The following is a 15,780-nucleotide window of genomic DNA, read 5'->3' as shown; positions in this document are numbered from 1 at the left end:
ACAGCCTATGTTCACTCTTGAGTGACTCTGGAGCTGGTGCTGTGTTTGGCCAAGGCCCAGGTGGGCCACACACGGATGCTAAAGTGGACGTGACTGGTCACAACTGCCCCTTGAGCCTCATGTAGCCTGGGGATGCTTCTTTTTCTGAAAGAGAAATATTACAGCCAGGCAAGAGATGATTTTGTCCTTCATTATCATAGATGTTGTCCTTGTGTGACACCATATCTGAAAAGAACACCACCACTTTCTCTCTCAGCCACTCAGTCTTCCCATTAAGAACATATGGGGTTTTGATTGGATAGTCTGTGGTCACAAAATCTACGATCTACCCTCTGCAGTTATAATCACTGCATTAACATGGCCAAGACATGAAACCTCTAGGTAGACCTGGCATTCCAACTCTAAAGAGGAATCTTCTGGAAATACAATGGCTGCTACTGATGACTTCCAGAAAATCTTGGCTGCCATCAGGGAATAGTGGCTCTCCAGGGCCGGGTCAGGCGAGTGACTGAGGTTGGGGCCCAGGATACTCTGCCTAAGGCAGAAAAGAGCTGCAGACCTCATCCGACCTCTACAGACACACCCAGAACATGCCTGGGTCTTTTATTTCCCCATTGCACCATATGCAGTGCCTCCCCAGGGCTGAGGTTTATGAGTCCCACTTGGAGGGCAGGCCTTCGTCAGTATCCTACAGTTCCCTGATGCTTCTTATTGAAAGGATTGTAGGGTTTTACAGTTGTGACCATTCGAGACAGCGGTGCCTGGTGACGGAAGACATCAACTTCCATTTCTTTCCGTAAGATGCTATAAAGGGGGTGGAGAAAAAAAAGAAAAAAATGACCCATAAAATATACATAAAAATACATAACCTCATCTGTTTTCCAACTAACAATACACATGTTCAGGAGAGTGAATGAGGGTCAGGACAGCACATAACAGAGAGACTGGGAATGATTAATCCTTGTGTGCATTGTTTCATTTATTTCTTTTATTTGCATTGAGTCTCATTTATTGCATTACATGCATTATATTGTAATCGGTTTCATTGACTGAAAATCTACTCTGTGCCTAGAGTTACAGTAGGTGCTAAGAATAGATAGAATAGAAAATGTAGTTAAAAGGAGGTACTCAAACGTTACAACACAAAGTCCCTATACTGGCAAGCCTGGGGCAAGGGGCCCAGAGAGGTAGAGGACTCGATCCCAGGACCCCAGGATCACAACCTGAGCCGAAGGCAGACACTTAACTGACTGGGCCACCCAGGTGCACCTTTTTAATGCTATGATTATCATGATGTCAGAATATTTTATTGTGTGGTGGAAAACATCTGTTGAAGTACAAACTCAAGCTTCTGTTCAGGTGGCATTCTGGTGTGAAGGAATGCACAGGAAACTCCGGACTGTCCTAGAAACAGGAATGAGGAGAAACCCCCATGTGCATTCTCTCGCTCTCCAAATGGGAGATTGACAACATCAGTCTCCCCCACCTCCTCCACCCCTGCCCCTCACTTCAATCTCATCCACTAATCTCTTTCCTTGCTATTCTGTGTCTCATCTCAATATCAATCTTAGGCACAGGTGGTGTTTTGTACACCTTGCTCAAAATGTGTTACCGGGACCACATGGACCACAACCCCTTGGCATTGACATTCAAGGCCTTAACTCCTTAATCCCAGACTACTGCAACCTCCCAGGCACAAAGATCCATGGCAAATGCACCAGCCCACCCTCTGCATGAAGGGACATCAACGGTCTTCAGTGTTCAGCCTCTCCTGGTGGTCTTACCAGCCTACATCTGGTGGGCAGGAGCACTGTTGACTGGCAATGTCAGAACGCAGACTGCGAGAGGTTGACAGAGAGTGGGCTGGGAGGGCATGGAGGCAGACAGGGGAAGGGATGTTTGCCTCTGAAAGAAGCTTAGGAGTGAGAGGGAGGAGGGCAGACAAAGGGATGGCTGCTCAAAGGGGACACCTTTAATTTCTACAGCAGGGAGGTGGCTGGGGTGGGAGGTGGCCAGGTTTCTTCCCAAGCAAGAGGGAGGGAGCAGGGTTGAAGAGGATCCAGTGCTCAGACGGAAGGATGAACTTTTGGAAGAGCAAGACCTCCTCTTTGGGGGGAAAGGAGACAGAAGCAGTGGTGGGAAGAGAGATTCTAATGTTGGGGGCAGGGAGGGGAGAACCCACCAGAACACTTGGAGATGGGCTGCAGGCACAAGCAGCCTGCATGGCCCCCCAGGGCAGTGCGAGCCCCTCGCACCGGGGCTTACCAGAATACCAGAGCCTGGGCTCGGGAGCACCTCTCAGAAACAACAGGAAAAACGCAGCAGATCAGTCAGACACCATCAGGAGGAAGTCAGCTCACTAAGTTCTCATGATACCAGAGAGAGACCTTGACTCCCACTTTCACAGGGAATTTTCAGCAAAAATACATTAAATATAGTGTCACAAAAATTGAGAGCTGATGCTTCATGAAGGAGAATCTCAAAGGCCCGATGTTCTCTGATCTCAAGGGCCAGGGGGCCTCCTCGTGTTAGAGCTTTTTAAAGTCTGACCGCCCCACTGTGCTTTCTCGCTGCCAAGCCCCAGGGCCTGTTGGGCGCCGCTGTTAGGAGCGGGCACAGGGATAGGGGTCCGGACACCCGGCCCAACAGAGCTCGGTCGCTTCCTTGTGAGTGACCCTCGGGTTGCTGCCACCATCTGTCTCCAGAGCCTATGTGTACCCCAAGAATAAGAACCCCAGAGAAGCCACCACAGAGGGTCCTCAGTCCCCACCCTGAGACAAAATGACAGAGCTGTGTGCAGTGTGGGGGGATGGTGAGTGTGGGGCTCACCAGAGGTCAGCAATGGGCCTAAACCTGAGCTTGAGGGTGTGGCCAAAAGACTCGAGTCCTTTTCCCAGGAAGTAACAGCAGTAGGAACATTAGGAACAGCGGGAACAGCAGTAGGAACAGCAGGAACAGCAGTAGCAACATTAGGAACAGCAGGAAGAGCAGTAGGAACAGGAGGAACAGCAGGAACAGCACCAGGAACATTAGGAACAGCGGGAACAGCACCAGGAACATTAGGAACAGCGGGAACAGCACCAGGAACATTAGGAACAGCAGGGACAGCAGTAGGAACATTAGGAACGGCGGGAACAGCACCAGGAACATTAGGAACAGCAGGGACAGCGGTAGGAACATTAGGAACGGCGGGAACAGCACCAGGAACATTAGGAACAGCAGGGACAGCGGTAGGAACATTAGGAACGGCGGGAACAGCACCAGGAACATTAGGAACAGCAGGAACAGCAGTAGGAACATTAGGAACGGCGGGAACAGCACCAGGAACATTAGGAACAGCAGGAACAGCAGTAGGAACAGCAGGAACAGCAGTAGGAACATTATAGCATTAGTAACAGTTCAGTAACAGTGAAGGATGGTTTTCCACTTGGAAATACAGATTTCTTTGAAATATAGTAGAACATGGAACTGCTAGATCACGTGGCCGGGGAAACGTGCTAGACCCACCAGGTATCAGAGCTGTGGTCTGAGACGTATGGGGCGAGAAGACGGATCATGAAGGAAGAAGGCAAGGGATCAGGAATGTTCACATTTGCCCTGGGAAGACATAACTGGGTCTGTCCCCTGTCATTATCCACCCAGACACAGTGTATGATTGCATCTTTGTGGACACTACGTCTGAACAACAGACATCAGAATGCATTTAATTTTGCAATTGTTTCTTTAGGCCCATCAGTGAAATAAAATCCATTAATTGTCTAAATTTCCATCAGTCCTGCCTTTGCAAATGGATCTGTGACTTTGGAAAATGTGTCCTGAGAGAAAACTGATTGAATGCAAAATAGTAGCCTTGGAAGCCAATGTCCTCCTTTAAAATGTTTCTTATCAGGTGACCCAGAGGTTCTAAGCAATCAGCAAACCCAGAATTTAGATCAGTTGATGAAGCCCTCTGTCAGCAGGCACTTCCCTGTGCCCAGTCACTGCCTGAGGAACCAGGTCCTGCATACAGGGTGTGCAATGATCTGGGTGCCCCACACGGCCCTCTTATGGTTCCATGGTTGTGTGGTGAGGGGCTTCGCATGTGGGATCCCTGGAATAAGCCAGTCCTTCCACACACAGCCTGGCCCGCAGATATCTATGAGACCAAGGGTCACAGCATGAACCCCTTCCTCTGCGAAGCCTTCCTTAGTGCCCCCCACGTGGATCCATGCGGATCCCCTGAAATCTTCTGTTTGCCTCACTGTCCTGATCTGTAAAATGGGGAAACAAGAGCATAGCCCTCACAGGGTTTCTGGGTTGGTGAGATGACTTGGTAAGTACAAAGCACTTGGATAGCCTGGTGTAGATGAAGCGCTCACCCATGTGAGTGACAGTATTAGGGTGACATGCGTCATCCTCTACTATGGTTGTGTGTTTCTTGCTCACGGCTAGACTCTGAGCTCCTTGCAAACTGGGTCTAGTTCTTGTGAATTCCTGGAGAACCACGAACTTGGTTGACCCAGTGAAAGCACATACAAATGAACCAGTAAAGGCGTGAGTGAACAAGAGAATAAATAGCCCGTATGAACTGACCACTAGGGCCCACGAGGCTCTCCCCAGTTGCCCCCTTTCAGAACATGTAAGAAATCCAGTGGGATGGCTTGGACTCTGCCTGAAGGTCACCTCCTCAGAAAGCCCTCCCGGACTGCCAAGCTAACTCAGCACCCTGTCCAGGCCCTACCTACTACACCTCCCCACCTTTTCTCCTTGGCAGCACATAGCACTCTCTCAAATCATTTTATTTCTTCAATTACTTCTGTGCTTTTGTGCTGTCTGTCACACCAGAACGTAAGCTCCTGAGAGCCGGAATCACGTGTGCTCAGGGCCTTGAATGGTGCCTGGCCCAGAGTGGATGCTCAATAAATGTTGGATAAATGAATGGATTCTCTACCAAAAGGAGCAAAGGCACCCTTTGGGGGAGAACCACCTCCCTCCTCCTCCAAGACACACAGGGACCTCCCGGGATAGTTTATTTATTTGCAGGAACCAGCAACTGGACCCCTTTAAGACCGCATTTGCATTTTCAAGACTGTGTCATGTTATTTGCAAGCCCAGGACCTCCATCAAACATTTTCAGATTTGAGTTATAATGAACAATAATGCGTTGCTTCTCTCTGGCAGCCCCAAATAACGGAGTCCACAAGAGCCTTCCATCTGAGATCTCCTGCTTTCGATTCCTAAAATGGTGTTTAAAAATACATGTGACTTTCAACAGAATGTTGTCTCATGAAAACTAAGGCGGTGATTCACAGGGAGTAAATATGTGGCTCATGCGATGGGTTCCCAGCATCCACCCGTGTTCTGCTGGTCACGCAGAAGCGTGCTATGGGGGCAAAGCTGTAAGTCCAAGAGGTAAAGATGTCGCTCACCTAACACACTTTAAGAATCTTCGTAGGCTCCTTTAGCAACAGCAGGAAGATGAACGCTTCTGTCTTTTGGACTTGACACCCCATTTTTAAAAATGATGTAAATTTACTCTTCATATGTAATTGTTCTTTAATGGAATAACCATAATGATGATCCCTCCCCCGACCCCCGCCTGCCTCCAGTGTCTCTGAGCACACTGAGTAATAGGACTCAGACTTACCGGTGCACTTCTGAGTCTGGTGATGGGGTTGTTGATGGAATATCAGAATTTGCCGGGTGGCTGGCTGCGAAATGAACCTTCCCGGTGTATCCTGGGATATTGGCAGAGCTGAAGGAAAGAGTTAAAAGAGAGGGGAGAGAGGAAATGAAAAGAGGCATTTGTGAAATAGTTCGGGTCACCAGCACCCACACATGAAAGTACAAAGGGCGACTCTGGAAATCGGGTTGGCAAACAGGAAAGGGTAGAGGCAGGGGCACAGTGACTCAGAAATGCACACATAGCCGCTCTGCTCTAGGACTGAAAAAACTCATTTCCAGCCCATGTTTTTCCTATTATTTGAATTTGCAGGTATTTTACATACATGATTCACCGCCAAGCTGTTTCCTAGTAATGGAGGACACAGGTTCTTTATAGAACCGCAGACCTGTCCTCCACACATGACCCTGTCATGCTGACTCCAGTCCTAGTCGACACACAACTGTGTGGGCTTTTTTTAAGATATTGAGAGAGGGAGCAAGAGAGGGAGCACCAACGGGGAGTGGCAGGCAGATGGAGAGGGAGAAGCAGACTCCCCGCTGAGCAGGGAGCCCGACGTGGGGCTCGATCCCAGGACCCTGGGATCATGACCCGAGCTGAAAGTAGACGCTTACCCAACTGAGCCACCCAGGCACCCACATAACAGTGTTTTTAACATAATATTTTCTTATCACCATTGTTGTACTGCATTCCTGATGTCGCGTAATTTCTTGAAATTTCACAGACTTACACAAGCATGGGCTTGTTCAGTGCAACCCCACTTACTCTTCTGCCTTTCCTGTCCTTCTCCCACCAGCGAGAGGGGAGGGAAGACAGCACGGGAACATAGGGGAAGGTTCTTCACTGTAGATATAAACTCCCTCTCTAGAAAGGGAAGCAAATATTCCAAAGAAGTATTTTAATAGGCAGTTCAGAGGCATATGTATCCTGACTAATACTTTTTGCCATCTTCATAGCACACAAATGTTTGAAGTGAATTCTTTGCTGAGGGAGAGGTGGGGCTGAGCTCCGGGGCAGGGCTGTGTGGGCTCAGTCCCCAGTGCTGCTTACAACCTGTGGCCGTGGCCTCCCCAGAGCCAGGGATGGTAGGGAATTTAAACTGTATTTCAAGGAGCAAGAACCCACTATGTGCAAATCCTGACGCTCACTCAGCTAGTACGTGATCTTTGTGGACTTGAACTGCTAGCATCCTGCGGGTGCTAGAGCCTCAGCTCATCGTACGTGTTTGGGAGGGACAAGGATGACCGCCACCATCGTTCATAAACCAGGAGCGAGGAAAGGGCCAAGACAACGGGCTGCCACTTCTGCTCAGTCAGTGGTTGGCACTTCCCATCCCTGGGCCTTTTCTTCAGGAGCGTGATATTTCTCGGGCGCTGGTCCTCGTTCGAGACGGATGCGCAGACAAAATGCAATACAATGACAGCTGCAGCAAGGAAACCTCTGTCCAGGGCGAACGACCAGTTCCTCTGTGGGTCTCTTGCTTGCACCTGCGGCCTTCCCCACCCCCCACACACAATAAGCCAAAGAAAACGTCCAGGATCCATTTGCCTTAGGAGAACGTTTTGAAATAGGAGGCTTCAGGGGAGTTGGTTCTTAGAGCAGCAGGTGAGGAGGCGGATGGAGGAGAGTGGCATGGGGATGTGGGTGTGGGCTCAAGGGTCAGGGCTCCGATTCGAACCCCACGACTCCGCTCATTAGCTCACAGGACTGCACCACAGACGTGGAATCTCTCAGAGCCTTACTGCCTCAGCCACGCAAGGGGGTAAAGACAGCAAACTCAAGGCCTGATCGTCTTTGGTGGGGAAAAGGTACCTGTTCCTGGGGCAGCCCCTTGGTGTCCCTCCGTGCTGGATCGTGGATTATAGCGCAGACCTTGGTGTTCCCTCCGCACATGGATCGTGGCGCAGACCTTCGGTGTATCCCCGGGCGTGGATCAAGGCACAGCCCCTTGGTGCCCTGCTCCCCACTCGTGGACCATGGATTGTGGCACAGACCTTTACGCATGGATCCTTTTATGCATGGAAAGGGCTCCTGACACAGCCCCTCCATGCCCCCCCACATGTGGATCGCGGCACAGTCCCTCGGTGTCCCTCCATGCATGGTTATCTGTTAGTATTGGAATGTTAGAGAAAAAATTATGTACCAGGCAGGAGTTGTACTAATAAACCCCATCTGTGTCTTGCAAGTGACAAGTCATAGCCTTGCTGTGACTATAGGTGATGATATACCAGCTTCCAAGCAGCAAAACAGGGACACCTAATGCTAACAGAGTGAAGGGACCGTGCATCAATGGTAATTGCAGAAGAAATTGTACACCTTATTGGATCTTGGGAGACTAGGAAAATGAGGTAGGGAGAGAGCAGGGAAGCCCACTGCATGGGGAGCCGGGCCTCTCTTCCACTCCTGACTTGCCCCTTAACCAACTGTGAGTTCTTCCTCCAGGGACGGAAGCCCTCTGGACCCCAGCCCAGTCCCCCTGCAGCAGGGAGAGAAACCCATCCACCTCTTCAAGGCTCATCCAGGGTAGAAGGGGGTTCAATGAATGTGAAGGCGGCCAGCAAATCTTCAGCACTTAGTAGGGGCTCAACTAATTGTAGTTGAAACACAAGATTTTAAGAATTTAAGATTTTAATGAGAAATTTACAAAATAGGAGCCTGATAGGTAGAGAAGGTGAAGTTTATCCAGCACAAGCAGCCAAAAAGATATTCAGACAGTGGCTTCCAAATGTCACACTGAATAACTCATGGGGATTTTTCAAAGGTACCCATGCCTGACTCCCAGCCCCCAGACATTCTGATTTAACTGGTAAGTGGGGTGTGACCTGGGAATTGGGGTCTTCAAAAGCTCTCGAGATAATTCTAGATAAGCAGTGCATCGAAGTTTGGAAATCCCCATGTCAGAGCTACATTTTCAGGTTTGTTGGAGGGACCTGGGTGATCAAATCAGCGTTGCCAAATTCTAGGCAGTGCCCTTTAGGATTTCCTGGAATTTTCTTGAAGAAGTGTGGCTGTATGTCAGAGAGGTAACCAAAAACAGGGCAAAATTATTCATGTGTCTGTCTTTCCCCCAAACATTCTATAAAGCTTCCATGCATGTTACAGAGGAAATCCCCTTCCTCTGCATGAGATGTTTTTTCCACTGCTTCTGAAACACCTGCAGAATTGAAATGCCTCTAAAGTCACGGCCTTCCATGAGAGCAGTTAAGAAGCCAAGATGGAGGCGAGCGGTCTGCCAACTGGGAGGAGAGCCTGGCAGAGAACATCAGACAGCTCCGCGTGCCCCATGGCACACAGGTTACTGCTGCGAGGTGGTATGACACACCACGCTATCATGATGATACGATGTTGTGTTACCTCACATCCAATAACAACAAACCACGAGCCAGGAGACATTAAAGAGAAGCCACTTAGGCTTAAGAAATGAATTCAGTTGCATAACAAACCAATTTTGAAATTTGGCCAAATATTTGAAAGCGAAAGTCCTCACCCACGCCGCTTCTAAATCTATTCCATTTACCCACCCCCCCCTTTGCAGGGACATCACGGGGGGAATTTTTTCCATCTTCAGTGCAACACGTTGACCTCCTGTCAAGAAGAGAATAGTCTCTGGGGGACACTCTGCAGCCCTGCTGCTGAGGGGTGACATGGGCTTTTAAATGTATTTCCAGATTGGTTCCGTGTTCAAAGACCCCCCTCCTCCTCTTAAGGAGAGCAGAGAGAAGCTGGAACTCATTTAAAAATAAGATAAGTCTTCATTGTTTGCCTTTGCTCCATAGCTTCTAGGCCTTTGAACACCTTCTGGCGTACTCCGATTCCCAGAGTAAACCGGGATTCTCTTTGCTATGGGTAGGTGGGAAGACATTATCGCCTAAATATGCAACTAACTGGCTTTGTTAAACCCAGCAAAATAAAATAGAAAATAAAGAATTTTAGAATATAAGGAACTTAGTGGGCTTCTTAGAAAAGGGAGCACAGAGGGTGTGTAATTAAAAGCTAAACAGGAAATGAAGAAGAAGAAGCTGTGGGAAGAGCAGGTTGTGTGTAGAATACAGGTCGTGTGCACGTGGGCTGGGATGTCAGCCCGCAGAGAGCTTCTTCGCTGTTCCCTGGACGTGGCTCATGCTCACGGGACCAGCCGCTGTATCCCAGGCACTGTTTTAAACACTGGCATGAATTCACTTAATCCTCACAAGACCCCGTTTTGTAGGTCCTAGAATCATGCCTGTCGTGCAGATGCAGGACCTGAGGTTTTAGAGAGAGTCTAAGGAACGTGCCCCGAGCCCTTCGAGCTGGCGGGGGCACAGGACCACCCCCACCCAGAAGGCCCGGATGTAAGGGGTGCCATCCTTGCCTGGATCCATTTTGGACAACCAGGGCCCGCAGCAGAGGCAGGACAGCCCTGCTACCTCCGAGTGGTCGCATTTACTCAGGACACGGGTGCACATGCGAGTTCAAGTCAATTCGACGATCTTTCATTGAGAGCTGTTCAGTGTCAGGTACACATCCAGGCAGAAATCAGCCAGGCCTGCTCCTGACACCTTTCACTTAATGAGAACATTTTTAAATGCACATGTAGAGGTTTGAAGAACCCAAGTGGGGTGAAGACCGCCAATGCAAAGTAACGGGGAGGGTGGGAGGGGGCGTATGAGAGGGATACAGAAAGAGAGAGGCATGGGGTCAGAGGGCAGAGGGCAGAGAGGCTGGTATTGAACCCTGGGGCTGCCCCTACCAGCCATGGGACCTTAGACAACAGAACTGAAGCTCTGGGAGCCACACTGTGTTCTGGTCAGGGGACCTGTGCCTCCCCTGGAGGGGGCAGGGCAGGGGGAGGGGTCAAGACTGGCCCAGGGCAAGGGGGGTGGTGGGACAAAGGCAAGGCTGGGCTTTCGGGGAGGGCCGAGACAAGGGGGCTGCAGAACATTCTTGGGGTGCCCACAGCTAGAGGGGAAAAAGAAGGAGGGGCCTTGAGCTTGGATTTACTTGTTTTGACTGTCGGGCGAGAAATCTAAGTAAGACCACCATCATTTTGGACATTGGGTTGTGTTTCTCAGAATGGAAGATATTTGGGCCCCAAGATCTGTTCAGGAATTACATTTTATTACCCTCATTGAGTGCCTACACTTGCTTTTCCTCTGTTCTTAGAATGTCCCCGAAGGGAAGGGAACACAGAAATAACCCAGAGGCTTTGAATGCCAACAGGGCTGGATGGAGGCTTCCCCAGACGCAAAGGCATGTCCTTGTGAGCAGGGCATGAGCTTGCCCTGGGGGTTAGGTGGCCCGTCTCTCAGTCTCTCCTGAAATGAGTGCTCTGGGGCTCTTTACATCATGCCCTCCAGCCTCAGCCTCCTCATCTGTAAAATGGGGACCGTACCTGTTCCCGCGCCTCTGGCCTCATCACACAATTTTGAAAAACAAATGAAGGAGTAGATGTGAAAGTCCTCTGAAAAGGCAGAAGTGTCGGCTAAGGTAAGGAACTACTATTCATAGCCTCATTCTTGAACCTGGGTTGTGGTAAGGTTGTGTGTGCGTGTGTGTGCGTGTGTGTGTGTGTGTGTGTGTGTCTGTTTTTAAAGGTGCAGCATACCGCAGTGACTGACAGGAAGGCCCCGCCTTCTTCCATCTCAGACCTTGGTCCTCACCTGCCTGAGGATCCATTCTGGACAATCAGTGGTTATCTGCAAATGCTTCATCGCAGAGATGACTGAGGTGAAGACACAGTGAATATGAAACCGTGTAGTCTTGAAATGAAGGATTACAGCCTCGTGGAAGACAGCCCAGTGGGGGAGAGGGGGGCCTGGTGGGTTTGGGAAAACAGGCCAGTGGTGTGGCTGGAAAGCACCAGGTGTGGGGGCGGGAGGCACGGGTTCATGGCCGGCTTCCACTTCACTGGGCTGTGTCACCTGGGCGGGCACCTCTCCTTCTCTGAGCCTATTTCCCTGCTGGTAAAACCAGGGGCTGGGCCAGGTGAGAGGCATTACCTAAGACCCCAGGTCCATAGCTCCAACAGCTGGTCGTTGGCAAAAGAAAACCCACTTCCAGCATTTCCTTAGGAAAGAGCAGAATTTTATGCCTTTGGATCCTGACTTTGCACAGATACACTGTTCCATATCATTCCCACAGTTAGGTGCTTTGCACCGATGACTCTTGAATGCAAAGCATTTTGGAACGACATGGAATCACAGATAATTACTAAAAGGAAACAAACTTCTCATCAACCTTGTTCATTAAGCTCTTGCAAAGAATATAGCTCTTACATTCAAGAGAAGGATAAAAAAATCATATTTGGGGGGAAGGGGGTTTCCTTATGTTAGTTTTTGCTTTATTTTTTTTGCTTGACACAGATTCTAAGTGAGGAGTGACTTTTTTTTTTTAATTCCTGAAGAGTAACCTGATCCAGTAAACAGTACATGTTTGTTGAAGGGATGAAAAAGCCGTTTTTCCCAAGCTTTAAGATATCCTGTTGAACCCAATGGATATTGTGGATTCACTTAGTTCCTCGACTATTCTCAAGTTACAAGTGAGGAACTACAACGAAAACTGCATTAATATTGTGAGTTCCTTAACTGTAAATGTTTTGTAATAATCGGGCACTCCCACAAATTAGAAGATATTTCAATTTTAGTAAGAAAACACTGTTTTTAGGGATTTATTCTACATATATGCATGCATAATTGTGCAAAGGTGTATGTGGAGGTATTTATTGTTACATTGTTTACAATAGGAAAAATGTGTACTAAGTCCTTGGCCTCTGTAAACTATAATATAGCCTTGTTTGAATATCAGGCAGCCATTAAAAAGGTTTTAATAGTCCTGCATAGTGTCAGGGAGAATGTGTATTGTGTATTTCAGCTTTACACACACATGTATGCACACAACAGTACACAGGGACCTATACTTTTCAGACACTCATGTGTGTGGTGGAGAGTAAAAAATATATCAAGCTTTTAATTTTGGGGTTGAAAATGGAAAAGACATTTTACTTTCTGCACTTTAAAAATATTTGATTTATTGTTACAGTGAAAAGATTTGAGAGATTAAAAAAAAGATGTCTGGTAAGCTTTAACACTAGCATCAAAGGAGGGCACAAATACTAAGAACAAATACTTGTTCTGTAAATCTATATAAAATTTCCAAAAAAATGAGTTTGTAACATGCTTAAGAATGTTCCTGTGTTTTGACTGCAGAATTCACTTCGAGGAGTCTCCCTTAAGTAAAGATCCCAACTCATAAAATGAGTCACATAACAAAGTGCTTGGTGGCAGTATTTATCATAACAAAAAAATGCAAAGAATTTGCATATGTCACCAATCAATTGAGTGAACTAGTCATTGACAAACACATCTACACAAATAAAAATTATAATGAGTGCATAATACATGTAACTATGATGCTGTTGTAATGTTAAGGTGGTAAAAATTTTAAATGTAATATGACCCTAGCTAATGAACATATGAAAGCAAGACTAAAAGCTCATATGACTGATGGGACTATGTCAAAATCTTAATAATGGTTTGTGTGAGAGTGTGGTTATATTTATGACCAATGTCTCTATACTTTTTTTCCATAATGATCAGATTCGGTTCTACAATAATTTTTTAAGCTCTTTTTTAAACAATTAGTACAATCACCAGCAATTTTAAAAACCCTGGCCACGTCAGATGACTTGGTAACCAGAAAACAAAATCTGAAATTAAGGAAGGCAATTTGAAAGACAGTCACTCTTTTGGAAGACTGGTGATCCCAACAATGGAACCACCTGAACGAAGAGGCAGAGGCCTTGAGCATCTGTATTCTGGCTTCTGTTGAAGAAGTGGGGAGCCACAGGGCTCGCCTACCATGATTAAGTCTCACGGATCATGGGGAGAATCCTGAAGATAATATCATGAAGACAATTTCCTTTAAGAAAGTTTAAGATGAGGAAATAAGGGAAGAGTCATATTTGGTTTGGAATAAAACGGCACTCTATATTCTGAACTTGGCACAAAGGTAATTAAGTTCATGTGTTCCTGGGTTTGGGATTTTATGCAAATGGAATCATACGGTGTTGTCTTTTAGCTCAATGCGGTTTTGTAAAAACAACAAAGGATTTTGTTTAGAGATCTGTATGTATGTAGTAAAACTATCAAGCAAAGTAAGTGAAGGATAAACATGCAGTCTGATGGTGATGACTTCTGGGTTGGGAAGGGGACCCAGGTGATGAAGTTAGGAGGTACAAACAAGTGGCTTAAAAGATAATTAGTAAAATATTATCTCTTTATCTAGGCAGGAAAACACATGCATTTATGTGTTATTTTACTTTCTATGTTACATAGGACACTATATATTTTAGTATCTATCAATATTTCATAATAAAAGTGCAAAGCATTTCTTTGTGTTAAAAGGTTAAGATTACATGAAAAACTGAAAGCTGATGGAAAGAAGAAACTTTGCAAGGTTGGTGGCCCTCTAGTGCCCAAATCGCACAAATACAATTAATGTCTTCAAATCTTTTCCGAGATCCACTCATACTTTCATTTCCTTAAAAACAGAAATCAACAGCAAGACCAGGGAGAGTGGCACGGTCCCAGAGTTATTCAGGTTAGACGGTATGTTTTACATCAAATTCTTAAAATGCTGCCAGGCTGATTTTCACTGTCTTTGAAGAATGACCCAAGAGAGTATGTTTCGACTCTCTGGCAAGAATGTTTCATAAAATGTTTCAAAAATTAAAGATACATTTCAAAAGAAAAAGAGTATTAAATTTTTATACCTGTAGGATATTTTTAAATTGGTTTCATCCCCATGTCCTTCTTTTAAAATCTTTAGAATTACTACGTTTAATAGTACTAATTTCCTTACAAATTTTGAGGAAGAATCACACTAACGAATCCTTCAAGACCTAGCTCAGACGTCACAGGCAGCCTTTGGGTCCCACGGGTGAAAGACTCTCTCTGTGCACCTGAGCTTCGAAAACACGAAGCTAACATTTTCGGGGACTTACTTCATCCTGCTTTATATCATAATCATTTGTGTACAGCTCTTATCCACCCATCAGATGCTTGAGGTACGCCAGGGCAAAGTCTCTGTCTTTTTTATCTTTATGTTACCAGTTCTTAACACGGTACCTGGAGAATTTTATAGGCTCTTTTGTCTTTTCCTTTGGGTGCCTGATCTAGAGATTTAAGTGAGATAATTTACACAACTATATTTTAAAACTGAAGTTAGATTTGAAACATATGTTATAGTTCGGCCAAGCAGTCAAAAAAATTACATAGACAGAATGGATAACATAGGGAAATGTGAGATTATTGTAGGTTGGTTAGAGTATTGCATCTAACCTGCAACAGAGAAATGCAGCTTGTTTGCATCATGGGCACAACTGACATTTCGGAAAAAACAGGAATCAACTAACACTGAAAAATACTGTCGTGATTCACAGTTCGGCCTTGCATGAAATGTGCAAATTTGTCAGTCATCACAGAAACTGATGGGAGAATATCCATGACATTCAGCGACTCAGTGACATAATGAAAGGAGCACAGGATTTCAACATCCAGCAGCGTCTGGTGGATCCTAGGGAAGTAACTTCTGAGCCCTACTGTTCCCATTGGTAAAAGCAAATATATATACATATTATATATAAACATGCTACATATATTTATATAGCTTAATATATTATATGATAAATATATTTTTATATTTATATATGATATGTAGTGTGTATTATATAATATTATATATCATATAGTACATGTTTTACATACAATATATTATATTATAGCTTATAAGTTATATAACTTTTTTATATTATGTTTTATATTATATATGTTTTATATATGTTATATGTTATATTATAAGCATATTATATATAATAATGTATTATATATTACTGTATATATTATTTGTATATTATAAAAATATATGTGATATATTTATATTATATATTATATAAGATTATAGAAGAGTATAAGTATACATAAGTATATATATATAAGATTACAGAAGTGTGTAAATATATATAAGTATATTATTATACAATTTTATAATATATAAAATATATTTTATATAGATTATGTGAATATATTTTATATATCTATAAAACGTGGAATATAAAATATATCACATGCATGTATATCCAG

General features: G+C 45.5%; 1 protein-coding gene across 1 annotated transcript in view; it reads right to left on the bottom strand.

Annotated features, from left to right (window-relative positions):
- Nucleotides 1-572: 572 nt before the first annotated feature.
- The window catches only part of SPATA48 (spermatogenesis associated 48), a 54,721-nt gene continuing 39,513 nt past the window's right edge, over nucleotides 573-15,780 (bottom strand). Inside the window, exons 8-9 of the mRNA XM_035026553.1 lie at nucleotides 5,627-5,734; nucleotides 573-804 (exon numbers count right to left, since the gene is read on the bottom strand). Of these exons, the coding sequence (XP_034882444.1) occupies nucleotides 681-804; nucleotides 5,627-5,734 (232 nt within the window). The 3' untranslated portion in view covers nucleotides 573-680. The remainder of the gene's footprint in view (nucleotides 805-5,626; nucleotides 5,735-15,780) is intronic.

This window comes from Mirounga leonina, unplaced genomic scaffold (genome assembly GCF_011800145.1).
Source record: "Mirounga leonina isolate KUSES-001 unplaced genomic scaffold, KU_Mleo_1.0 Mir_199, whole genome shotgun sequence".
In the NCBI taxonomy this organism is placed as follows: Eukaryota; Metazoa; Chordata; class Mammalia; order Carnivora; family Phocidae; genus Mirounga; species Mirounga leonina.
This window is presented reverse-complemented; position numbering and strand designations above follow the sequence as displayed.